Raw genomic sequence first — 13,912 nt, forward strand, 5'->3', positions numbered from 1 at the left:
GGGTGCAGGGGGGAGGATGGGGTGGATGCCGGACTCTCAAACAATGGGGAGGCTGCAGGGGGGAGGATGGGGTGGATGCCGGACTGTGAAACAATGGGGAGGGTGCAGGGGGGAGGATGGGGTGGATGCCGGACTCTCAAACAATGGGGAGGCTGCAGGGGGGAGGATGGGGTGGATGCCGGACTGTGAAACAATGGGGAGGGTGCAGGGGGGAGGATGGGGTGGATGCCGGACTGTGAAACAATGGGGAGGGTGCAGGGGGGAGGATGGGGTGGATGCCGGACTGTGAAACAATGGGGAGGCTGCAGGGGGGAGGATGGGGTGGATGCCGGACTGTGAAACAATGGGGAGGCTGCAGGGGGGAGGATGGGGTGGATGCCGGACTGTGAAACAATGGGGAGGCTGCAGGGGATGTTGTTGAAAATTGTTTTTTTTTTCCAATGTAAGGCCTCCCCCGAAAGTAAGGCAGGGTGGGACTTTTGGGGGTAAAATTAATGTAAGACAGGGCCTTACTTTCGGGGAAACACGGTATATACATAATATATATTATATAATATAGTTATGCATTTTATTGCACATATATAGATAATACTAAACTAGATATATATTTTTATATATATATATATATATATATATATATATATATATATATATATATATATATATATATATATATATATATAAAAATATATATCTAGTTTAGTATTATCTATATATGTGCAATAAAATGCATAACTATATTATATAATATATATTATGTATATACCGTGTTTCCCCGAAAGTAAGGCCCTGTCTTACATTAATATATATATATATTCACCCACATACACACACACACACACCATGGAGGCCATGATTTACATGTGACCATCACAAAGAGACTTATGTGTCCCTAATAGGTTATTCTGGGCTAAAAGAATGTGCCAACAATCTTGGCAGTTTTTTATGGAAAAGAATCTAATTAGAATAAAGAATATAATTTTCTCTACCTGCAGTCACCCCTAGAGGGAGCCATGCATTGAGATCCATAATATATCATTACATTGCGCCCTCTGGTGGTGACAGCCAGGATTTCATCTTTTCTCTTCATGCAGATGATTTGGAGTTCTGTATCAGGAAAAACAGAGCATTGGCCACTATAAAGATAAATGATAAAACTAACCGGCTGCATGTGCAGGAGCTACAGCCACAGGGTGGAGATGTACTCCGGCTTGTTCGGATGTAAGTATGATAGCTCCATGTGAGTTGGGTAAATGCAGCACCACAGCAGGTGCGAGGTCCTAGTGAAAAGGTTAATAAAATCCTGTTTGATTATTAAAAAACCCCTGCAATCTTAGGTTACGTTCACACAGACTTCTAGTTATGTGAATTTTGGAGCTGATTCCGCGCCATTATCCCCATAGGAAACCGCTTCAAATACTCTGAATAAGCTTTCTATGCATTTCAATGGAAAAACACACCTTAGTATACACAGTGCTTTTTTTTTCCACGTGCAAAGAGAAGTAACAAAACATGTTTTTTTGTGCCAAGGATTTTTCTGGCTGAATAAAAAAACATCTAAAAAGGGCTTGTAAAAGTTTTTGGGCACAATTAGTAAGAACACATTTTTTTAGCTGTGTGAATGCTGTTTTTTAGAGGTTTTTTTTTTTATAAATATCCATTTGAAATTCTAAGAGAGTATTCACACGGAGCTTTTTGGCACAGTTTTTTTTGTGGAAATTTTAGGGAAAAATCTGCATCGTCAAACACTTCAAATCCACTTGCAACAACAAGTTTCCCCTTAATCTGAATGAGAAAAAGCGCTTATACCGCACACGTTGCACTTTTTCTCTTTGTGTTTTTTAACCCGTGCTAGAAAAAAGCATCATGTCATGTAATGTAAATCATGAAAAAAATGTAAGTTGATTGGCATGCCTTTTATTGGGGTTTTAATTAAGTATTTTCAGTGGAAACAGCATCAAAAACTGCCTAAAAACAGCATAAAACCCCCTTGTGCTTACAAAACGGAGCAAAAAACCGTGCAACTTTTTGTAGTGGTTTTTAGAGGTAGAGTTTTCAGTCTGTGTGAACAAAGCTTAATGTATTTTTTAAAAAGAAAAAATAAATGGAACATGTTTACTGTACGTGCGTTTTCTCATTCAAATAAATAGAATTTGTTTTAGCATCAATCAGTGCCAAAATCAGCATGAAAAACTCTGCATCAAATTTTTACCCAGAAAAATCCTCTTAAAAATAAAAACAAAAAAAACCTGTGAACATAATTGAAACATTTTTGGCACCTTGTTCAGGTATGTTTTTTCATGTTGTCTTTGTGTGTGGGGGAGTTCTCCTTCACTTGTTTCAGAAGTGAAATTTGGAGAGTTTTATCAAGCAGAAACACCTAAAGAAGTCACATGTGGCTTCGGTTTCCCAAAAAAGCACTCAGCACCATGTGCAATGTAGGTGTGTTTTTGTATAGAAATTAAGGCGTCTTTTAGGATGTTTTTATGTGGATTTTGGAGCAGAATCTGCTTCAAAATCCAGATAAAAAAGCTTCATGGGAACTAAGGCTATGTTCACACAGGGTTTTTTTGGTGCGTTTTTTTTTAGCTGCGGCTTTGCCTTGGTTTTATGCAAATCCATGCTAATAAAACACTGCTTTTTACAGTTCCAGCAAAGTCTATGAGATTTCTGAAATCTCATGCACACACACAAACACCTGCAGATTTTTCCCTGATTATTTTTGTCAAATACCTGCGTTTTTGCTGCAGATTTCACAGAATGAGGATGGCAATTCTTTGCAGCATTTTTGCAACGTTTTTTCATTGATAGAACAAATTAGGTAGTAAAAAACGCCGCAAATCCGCACCAAAAATGCAGCAAAAACGGCACTAAAAAACGCACCAAATCCGCACCAAAAACGCAGATGACTCAAAGGAGATTTCCTGCAACAAGATCAGGTTTTGGTCAGGAAAAAAAAACGCACCAAAAAAGCCCTTTGTGACTACAGCCTAATACTATATTCATGAAGTTAAAAAAAAAACATGTTTTTCCAAATAAAAACAGTTTCAGAAAATTCTCTAGTTTTGATGACTTTTTAGAGGAGTTTTTTGTTTCTTGATCTTATTTTTTTTCCTAAACTGATCTTTGCAGCCTTTTTATTGGACCCGGCATAATTTAAATAAGTTTCTTTTAGGATGTTTTTCAAACAAATGACATGAACTTTATCATTTTTCAGACCCTTATCAGAGAAAAAAAAAGCTAAAAAAACCATAAAAATCCTCATACGACCAGCAAAGTGGATTTGCCAGAAAAATGGAAGATTTTATAGCTGGGATGATTTAGGAAAACCTGGACTCGCAGGGGGTTGGACCCGATGGCCCTTGAGGTCCCTTCCAATGCTACCATTCTATGATTCTATGAGAAAAATAAAGCTAAAAAAAATCCTCAAGGATTGTTCAGCCAGTAAAATTCATTTAAAAAACTCTGTGTGAACATACCCCAAGGGAAGATGTGTGGACACCTCTGAATCCAGTGTGATATGATATGTGTGAACATACCCCAAGGGAAGATGTGTGGACACCTCTGAATCCAGTGTGATATGATATGTGTGAACATACCTCAAGGGAAGATGTGTGGACACCTCTGAATCCAGTGTGATATGATATGTGTGAACATACCCCAAGGGAAGATGTATGGACACCTCTGAATATAGTGTGATATGATATGTGTGAACATACCCCAAGGGAAGATGTATGGACACCTCTGAATCCAGTGTGATATGATATGTGTGAACATACCCCAAGGGAAGATGTGTGGACACCTTTGAATCCAGTGTGATATGATGTGTGAACATACCCCAAGGGAAGATGTGTGGACACCTCTGAATCCAGTGTGATATGATATGTGTGAACATACCCCAAGGGAAGATGTGTGGACACCTCTGAATCCAGTGTGATATGATATGTGTGAACATACCTCAAGGGAAGATGTGTGGACACCTCTGAATCCAGTGTGATATGATATGTGTGAACATACCCAAAGGGAAGATGTGTGGACACCTCTGAATCCAGTGTGATATGATATGTGTGAACATACCTCAAGGGAAGATGTGTGGACACCTCTGAATCCAGTGTGATATGATATGTGTGAACATACCCCAAGGGAAGATGTGTGGACACCTCTGAATCCAGTGTGATATGATTTGTGTGAACATACCCCAAGGGAAGATGTATGGACACCTCTGAATCCTGTGTGATATGATATGTGTGAACATACCCCAAGGGAAGATGTGTGGACACCTTTGAATCCAGTGTGATATGATGTGTGAACATACCCCAAGGGAAGATGTGTGGACACCTCTGAATTCAGTGTGATATATGTGTGAACATACCCCAAGGGAAGATGTGTGGACAACTCTGAATCCAGTGTGGTATGATATGTGTGAACATATCCCAAGAGAAGATGTGTGGACACCTCTGAATCCTGTGTGATATGATATGTGTGAACATACCCTAAGGGAAGATGTATGGACACCTCTGAATCCAGTGTGATATGATATGTGTGAACATACCCCAAGGGAAGATGTGTGGACACCTTTGAATCCAGTGTGATATGATATGTGTGAACATACCCCAAGGGAAGATGTGTGGACACCTCTGAATCCAGTGTGATATATGTGTGAACATACCCCAAGGGAAGATGTGTGGACACCTCTGAATCCAGTGTGATATATGTGTGAACATACCCCAAGGGAAGTTGTGTGGACACCTCTGAATCCAGTGTGGTGGACGTCCCCCTACAGAGCGATCGCATTGCTCGAAAACAAGTGGATGGGAAATTGGGGAAGAATTAAACACCAAGACCTGTCAGGAAACATTCTCATAGCAACCAGTCTTTGGTTCAGGGCAGATTTGTCACAGTACTAATGGCAGAAAACGGGCAATGATGCTTGGCAGTGCTCAAACCAAATTATTTTAGGCCTGAGGAGGCTGTTGTCTTTCCCTTTGAACAGAACAGTCAAGCCTGGCAGTCTGGTTGCTAGGGTATTACTGCTTAACAACGCATACATTCCATTGCTGGGCATTTAGGCCGTAGCCTCGCCCATCCCATAACAAGATTCCCAATCATTACAATTCACTATAGTAATAGGCTTACTTCCATCTCCCAGGCCGCGGCCATTACCTGGGTGGGGCCCTGGTGGGCTGCTGGGCCTGGTTTGTTTGGGAGCCGCTCCGCGCACCATCTTGACAGCCGCACACGCAGCTCCCCAGAGCCTGCAGGGGAAACACCTCTTCAGAGCTGCTGAACGCCGGGTTATCCAGGGAATTGAGTGACGCCGAGGTTGTCAGCCATGTTTGTGAAGGGCACCAGAAATGCGTGGGGACATCATCAAAGCGACTGAACCTCCTGTAACTAAATTATTACAACTGTCAGTCAACACGAATTACGCGGTAATCATGAAAAAAACCCAAAAACGTAAAGATGTTTTATAAGGTATAAATTAAATTATGGATAGAGTTGAGCGGACTGGCAATAATCCGGGTCCGGCGGATCAGCGGCAGGTTGACAAAGAAGTCCGGATCCGATCCGGAATCCGGCCCCAGGGAGGAGGGGGAGAGGGAGGGGGGAGGGGGAGGGGGGATAGGGAGAAGGAGGGGGAGGGGGAGAGGGAGGGGGAGAGGGAGGGAGGAGGGAGAGGGAGGGGGAGAGGGGAAAGGGAGGGAGAGGGAGGGGGAGGGGGAGAGGGCAAGGGATAGGGATGGGGGAGGGGGAGATGGAGGGGGAGGGTTAGAGGGAGGGGGGAGAGGGAGGGGGAGAGGGGAGAGGGAGGGAGGAGGGAGAGAGGAGGGAGAGGGAGGATGGAGAGGGAGGGGGAGAGGGGAGAGGGAGGGAGGGAGGAGGGAGAGAGGAGGGAGAGGGAGGACGGAGAGGGAGGGGGAGAGGGGAGAGGGAGAGGGAGGGGAAGGGGGGCGAGGGAAGGGGGAGGAGGATGGGGAGAGGGAGGGGGAGAGGGGAGAGGGGAGGGGGAGAGGGGAGGGGGAGAGGGGAGAGGGGAGGGGGAGAGGGGAGAGGGAGGGAGAGAGGAGAGGGAGAGGGGCCGAATCATGCACCCGGAATCCCGCGTCCGGGTCAGACTCGGATCGGCCGCTCAAACCGTGCGGATCCGGATTTTGCCAGTCCGAGTCCGCTCAACGCTAATTATGGACTATCAAAACAACAACAAAAAACACATAGTGCTAGAATGCGCAAAAAAGGTGAAAAAATAATATACTGATAATGAATGCGTCAATTAATACCCCAATACTGATATATCCCTGAATTGTACCCCTAATGGCTGATGCTACCTATCCGTGGAGCTTGGAACCCCAAATTGACGACAGTGGCGCCCCCGCTCCTCGATGGCTGTCTCTATATCATGCTAATTTACCCTATAACGTTACTTGATTTTATATAGATAAATCGCCACAAAAAAACATGATAAATGGATGTTTAAAGGAAAAGGGACATCAAGCAAGGACAAGTCTATAAGGTCTTGCTAAACACGGTATATATGGTCTGACTGTGACTGTGCAATGTCCCAGACCAATGCTAGTGTGGATAAAAACATGGTACTTACACTATATCACAAAAGTGAGTACACCCCTCACACATTTAATTATATCTTTTCCTCGGACAGCACTGGGGATCTAACCCTGTGATACAATGTACAGTGTCAGTGTAAGGGTAACTAACTCAGCACACAGCCATTAATGTCTAAACTGCTGGCGACAAAAGTGAGTACACCCCTAAGTGAAAATGGCTAAATTGTGTCCAAAGTGTGAATAGTTTGTGTGGCCATCCTTATTTTCCAGTCTGGCCTTAGCTCTCTTGGGCATGGAGGTCACAGGAACTGCTGGATCCTCTTCCATCTGTGGAGCCTCCTCAAACGAAAGGTGGAGGAGCGCAAGGTCTCTACCATCCACCAGCTCCGAGATGTCGTCATGGAGGAAGGATGAGGATCCAGCGGCTCCTGTGATTCTCCAGGCCCAAGAGAGTGAAGGCCATGCTTGAAAATAATGGCAGCCACACAAAATATTCACACTTTAGTTATTTTCAATTAGAGGTGTACTCACTTTTGTTGCCAGCGGTTTAGACATTAATGGTTGTGTGTTAAGTTATTTAGAGGACACCAGATTTACCCTGTTATACAAGCTGCACACTGACACTACATTGTATCTCAGGGTCAGATCTAAAAAAATTGTCCCCATTGCCTTACAGCGCATGCGCGGGCAGTATATCTGCTATTGCCTTACAGCGCATGCACGGGCAGTATATCTGCTATTGCCTTACAGTGCATGCACAGGCAGTATATCTGCTATTGCCTTACAGTGCATGCGCAGGCAGTATATCTGCTATTGCCTTACAGTGCATGCGCGGGCAGTATATCTGCTCTTTCCTTACAGTGCATGCACGGGCAGTATATCTGCTATTGCCTTAAAGCGCATGCGCAGGCAGTATGTCTGCTATTGCCTTCCAGTGCATGCGCGGGCAGTATATTTTCTGTTGTCTTACAGTGCATGCGCGGGCAGTATATTTGCTATTGTCTTACAGTGCATGCGCGGGCAGTATATCTGCTATTGTCTTACAGTGCATGCGCGGGCAGTATATCTGCTATTGCCTTCCAGTGCATGCGCGGGCAGTATATCTGCTATTGCCTTCCAGTGCATGCACGGGCAGTATATCTGCTATTGCCTTACAGTGCATGCGCGGGCAGTATATCTGCTATTGCCTTCCAGTGCATGCGCGGGCAGTATATCTGCTCTTGCCTTACAGTGCATGCACAGGCAGTATATCTGCTATTGCCTTACAGCGCATGCGCGGGCAGTATATCTGCTATAGCCTTACAGTGCATGCGCTGCAGTATATCTGCTCTTTCCTTACAGTGCATGCGTGGGCAGTATATCTGCTATTGCTTTACAGTGCATGCATGGGCAGTATATCTGCTCTTGCCTTACAGTGCATGCACGGGCAGTATATCTGCTATTGCCTTAAAGCACATGCGCAGGCAGTATGTCTGCTATTGCCTTCCAGTGCATGCGCGGGCAGTATATTTGCTGTTGTCTTACAGTGCATGCGCGGGCAGTATATCTGCTATTGTCTTACAGTGCATGCGCGGGCAGTATATCTGCTATTGCCTTACAGTGCATGCGCGGGCAGTATATCTGCTATTGCCTTCCAGTGCATGCGCGGGCAGTATATCTGCTATTGCCTTCCAGTGCATGCGCGGGCAGTATATCTGCTATTGCCTTCCAGTGCATGCGCGGGCAGTATATCTGCTATTGCCTTACAGTGCATGCGCTGCAGTATATCTGCTATTGCCTTACAGTGCATGCGCAGGCAGTATATCTATTGCCTTACAGCGCATGCGCGGGCAGTATATCTGCTATTGCTTTACAGTGCATGCATGGGCAGTATATCTGCTATTGTCTTACAGTGCATGCGCGGGCAGTATATCTGCTATTGCCTTACAGTGCATGCGCGGGCAGTATATCTGCTATTGCCTTCCAGTGCATGCGCGGGCAGTATATCTGCTATTGCCTTCCAGTGCATGCGCGGGCAGTATATCTGCTATTGCCTTCCAGTGCATGCGCGGGCAGTATATCTGCTATTGCCTTACAGTGCATGCGCTGCAGTATATCTGCTATTGCCTTACAGTGCATGCGCAGGCAGTATATCTATTGCCTTACAGCGCATGCGTGGGCAGTATATCTGCTATTGCTTTACAGTGCATGCATGGGCAGTATATCTGCTATTGCCTTACAGTGCATGCGCGGGCAGTATATCTGCTCTTGCCTTACAGTGCATGCACAGGCAGTATATCTGCTATTGCCTTACAGCGCATGCGCGGGCATTATATCTGCTATAGCCTTACAGTGCATGCGCTGCAGTATATCTGCTCTTTCCTTACAGTGCATGCACGGGCAGTATATCTGCTATTGCGTTACAGCGCATGCGCAGGCAGTATGTCTGCTATTGCCTTCCAGTGCATGCGCGGGCAGTATATCTGCTATTGCCTTCCAGTGCATGTGCGGGCAGTATATCTGCTATTGCCTTCCAGTGCATGCGCGGGAAGTATATCTGCTATTGCCTTACAGCGCATGCGCGGGCAGTATATCTGCTATTACCTTACAGTGCATGCGCTGCAGTATATCTGCTATTGCGTTTCAGTACATGTGCTGCAGTATATCTGCTATTGAGTTACAGTGCATGCGCGGGCAGTATATCTGCTATTGCCTTACAGCACATGCGCAGGCAGTATATCTGCTATTGCCTTACAGCGCATCCGCAGGCAGTATATCTGCTATTGCCTTACAGTGCATGCGCGGGCAGTATATCTGCTATTGCCTTACAGTGCATGCGCGGGCAGTATATCTGCTATTGCCTTACAGTGCATGTGCTGCAGTATATCTGCTATTGCCTTACAGTGCATGCACGGGCAGTATATCTGCTATTGCCTTACAGCGCATGCGCAGGCAGTATATCTGCTGTTGCCTTCCAGTGCATGCGCGGGCAGTATATTTGCTGTTGTCTTACAGTGCATGCGCGGGCAGTATATCTGCTATTGTCTTACAGTGCATGCGCGGGCAGTATATCTGCTATTGCCTTACAGTGCATGCGCTGCAGTATATCTGCTATTGCGTTTCAGTGCATGTGCTGCAGTATATCTGCTATTGAGTTACAGTGCATGCGCGGGCAGTATATCTGCTATTGCCTTACAGCGCATGCGCAGGCAGTATATCTGCTATTGCCTTACAGTGCATGCGCGGGCAGTATATCTGCTATTGCCTTACAGTGCATGCGCGGGCAGTATATCTGCTATTGCCTTACAGTGCATGTGCTACAGTATATCTGCTATTGCCTTACAGTGCATGCGCGGGCAGTATATCTGCTATTGCCTTACAGCGCATGCGCAGGCAGTATATCTGCTGTTGCATTACAGTGCATGCGCGGGCAGTATATCTGCTATTGCCTTACAGTGCATGCGCAACAGTATATCTGCTATTGCGTTTCAGTGTATGTGCTGCAGTATATCTGCTATTGAGTTACAGTGCATGCGCAGGCAGTATATCTGCTGTTGCCTTACAGCGCATGCGGGGGCAGTATATCTGCTATTGCCTTACAGTGCATGCGCGGGCATTTTATCTGCTATTGCCTTACAGCGCATGCGCGGGCAGTATATCTGCTGTTGCCTTACAGCTCAAGCGCAGGCAGTTAACAGGGGGTGGAGGGTTCATGATAACCACATGTTCTGAAACCCTTCATACCTCATCCATTTTTTTAAAAATTCACATATTAACAATTTTTCTCAGACCTGGAAACTTTTCTCCTAGTATAAGGGGAACGCATCGATCAGCCATACCATTACAACCAGCGGCCTAATGTTGGTTAGTTAATCTTAGTGCTGCTAAAACAGTTGTGATCTGTCAAGGCCTGAGCTCCACAAGACCTTTGATGGTGTCCTGTGGTATCTGGCAGCAGATCATTGAAGACAAATCATCACCCCGATATCTTTGTCATGTTCCTCAAATTGTTCCTGGACAGTTTTCTTTAGTGTGGCAGAGGCGTTATGTTGCTGAAACCGGACACACACTGCCATTAGTGAGTCCTCCTGCAATAAAGAGGGTACTAAACAATACTGAGGTAGGCTAGCCTTCACTTCTCACACTATCCATGGGAGGAGCCCATGACCCTATCATGGAGTCTCCCACCTTGGTCGAATTTTGGTACGCAACATCATCAACTGCATATCATTATCTGGAACACCCCATAAGACCTGCTGTATACATCAGGAACAAGGCACATGACCTGCCGTATACCGGGAACACCCCACAAGACCTGTCATATACCGGGAATACCCCACAAGACCTGCCGTATACCGGGAAAACCCCACAAGACCTGACATATACTGGGAACACCCTACAAGATCTACTGTATACCGAGAACAGCCCACAAGACCTGTCGTATACTGGGAACACCCCACAAGACCTGCCGTATACCGGGAACACCCCACAAGACCTGCCGTATACCGGGAACACCCCACAAAACCTGCCGTATACCGGGAACACCCCACAAGACCTGCCGTATACCGGGAACACCCCACAAGACCTGCCGTATACCGGGAACACCCCACAAGACCTGCCGTATACCAGGAACACCCCACAAGACCTGCCGTATACCAGGAACACCCCACAAGACCTGCCATATACCAGGAACACCCCACAAGACCTGCCGTATACCAGGAACACCCCACAAGACCTGCCGTATACCAGGAACACCCCACAAGACCTGCCGTATACCAGGAACACCCCACAAGACCTGCCGTATACCAGGAACACCCCACAAGACCTGCCGTATACCAGGAACACCCCACAAGACCTGCCGTATACCAGGAACACCCCACAAGACCTGCCGTATACCAGGAATACCCCACAAGACCTGCCGTATACCGGGGACACCCCACAAGACCTGCCGTATACCAGGAACATCCCACAAGACCTGCCGTATACCGGGAACACCCCACAAGATCTGCTGTATACCGGGAACACCCCACAAAACCTGATGTATAGCAGGAACACCGCACAAGACCTGCCGTATACCGGGAACACCCCACAAGACCTGCCGTATACCGGGAACACCCCACAAGACCTGACGTATACCAGGAACACCCCACAAGACCTGCCGTATACCGGGAACACCCCACAAGACCCTCCATATACCAGGAACACCCCACAAGACCTGACGTATATCAGGAACACCCCACCAGACCTGTTGTATACTGGGAACACCCCACAAGACCTGCCGTATACTGGGAACACCCCACAAGACTTGCTGTATACCGGTAACACCCCACAAGACCTGCCGTATACCAGGAACACCCTACAAGACCCTCTGTATACCGGGAAGACCCACAAGACCTGATGTATACCAGGAACACCCCACAAGACCTGACGTATACCAGGAACACCCCACAAGACCTGACTTATAGCGGGAACACCCCACAAGACCTGCCGTATACCGGGAACACCCCACAAGACCCTCCATATACCGGGAACACCCTACAAGACCCTCTGTATACCGGGAAGACCCACAAGACCTGATGTATACCAGGAACACCCCACAAGACCTGCCGTATACCGGAAACACCCCACAAGATCTGCCGTATACCGGGAACACCCCTCAAGACCTGCCGTATACCGGGAACACCCCTCAAGACCTGCCGTATACCAGGAACATCCCACAAGACCTGCCATATACCGGGAACACCCCACAAGATCTGCCGTATACCGGGAACACCCCACAAAACCTGATGTATAGCAGGAACACCGCACAAGACCTGCCGTATACCGGGAACACCCCACAAGACCTGACGTATACCAGGAACACCCCACAAGACCTGCCGTATATTAGTATATCGGGAACACGTCATAACAGCCGCCATTTTGGAGAAGACACGGCTGTTTATCTATCACAATTTGGCCCTTCTCTCAGTCACCCATTTTTCCGGCTTCCATCGCTTCAGCTCCCAGCACTGACCGGTCTCCTGCTAATAACATCTCCATCTCTGACCGGCGCCATTAGTCACTAGATAATGATGTTCTTCACTTCACCTGTCGGTGGTTTTAATGTTATGGCTGATGGCTTTATTTCTCCATTTTCCACATTTTCCACATTTTGCAGTCTGTTATTCTCTCTTATTACTGGGTCCAGATATCCTGAAGCAAGACGCGGTCTCATGACAATTGCCTGGGATTTAAGAGACCCTATAAATGATCGCCAATATCAATGCTCATCTCTGGTTACCATGGCAACAGATACCCGGGCCGCTTCCATCGCCTGAGCAGGCGGCGATGGTTTTCCCAGCCAGCAGGAGGCGAGCCGGGAATACAAAATGCGAGCTGTAGTGAGCGCAGGCAGCAGGAACACCGGAGATTGCCTGCATGGCTGAACGCGAGCCAGTGACTAGGGCTGGGGCATCTATAAGAGCCAAAGTAATGGACAACAGGGTATCCCGTAACCCCAGCACTATGCGGGGGAGCCGGGGGTATCACTCCTGCCCCCATGACTCCACAGAAAAACACAGAGTCCAAAGGGGTGACAGGAAAAGGGGTCCAGAGAAGGAAAGGAGCGGCCATGACGGTCATTAGCTTCATGTGTTCCGCACAGAGACATGTCCGTTTTTCTCCGGCAGCACTGATGTCACACGGACCACACACTGAAGTGATCCACGTGACACGTACCAGAGAAAACACATGTCTTTGAAAGCAAAGGATTTTCTCTACTCACCTGTCTCCAGCGCTGCTGTCTTTGGCGTTGCTGTCACCTGCTTCCGGTCCCTCTCATTATGCTCATGAATATTTTCTGCACTGTGGACCCGGAAGCAGCAGCAGCGCCGGAGACAGGTGAGTAAAAAGTTCCTGATCTCCGTGTGCTATCATGGATAGCACAGCGAGAACATACATGTGCCAAAATCACAGCACACAAAGGGGCCATACACACCTTCAACACAGATTGTGAAAAACGTGCGCCTTTATCATGGAGGTGTGAAGGGGGCCTTAGATGAGGAATCGGAATTTTTTTTTTTTTTGACCTTTATTATTTAGTCCCTTAGGAGACATGAACCGTGTGATTGCTTATTCTTTATACTGTAATATTACCCGTACTACTTTCTAGCAGTATATAGTCAAAACAACAAACTCTTATGAATTCAAAATGGCCGCCATGCGGGTCTTCTGGTGGCCCTGACTGTCATGTCACCCCATCAGCAACCTGCAGGGGCTGACAGGTGCCGTACACTCTCGTGCTGGCAATTAAACCAATTAAATGATGCTATCACAGATTATTGAAAAGTGCCAATCGGAGCAAACTAGTAAAAGCCGATGCAGACTGTGTA

The 13,912-nt window shown here is 46.9% G+C and overlaps 1 protein-coding gene across 2 annotated transcripts in view; it reads right to left on the reverse strand.

Annotated features, from left to right (window-relative positions):
* The window catches only part of LOC142245438 (uncharacterized), a 54,259-nt gene that overhangs the window by 10,716 nt on the left and 29,631 nt on the right, over positions 1–13,912 (reverse strand). For both annotated transcript variants that reach the window (XM_075318139.1, XM_075318138.1), the window contains exon 8: positions 5,164–5,394. In XM_075318139.1, the coding sequence (XP_075174254.1) occupies positions 5,164–5,394 (231 nt within the window). The remainder of the gene's footprint in view (positions 1–5,163; positions 5,395–13,912) is intronic.

This window comes from Anomaloglossus baeobatrachus, chromosome 7 (assembly GCF_048569485.1).
Source record: "Anomaloglossus baeobatrachus isolate aAnoBae1 chromosome 7, aAnoBae1.hap1, whole genome shotgun sequence".
In the NCBI taxonomy this organism is placed as follows: domain Eukaryota; kingdom Metazoa; phylum Chordata; class Amphibia; order Anura; family Aromobatidae; genus Anomaloglossus; species Anomaloglossus baeobatrachus.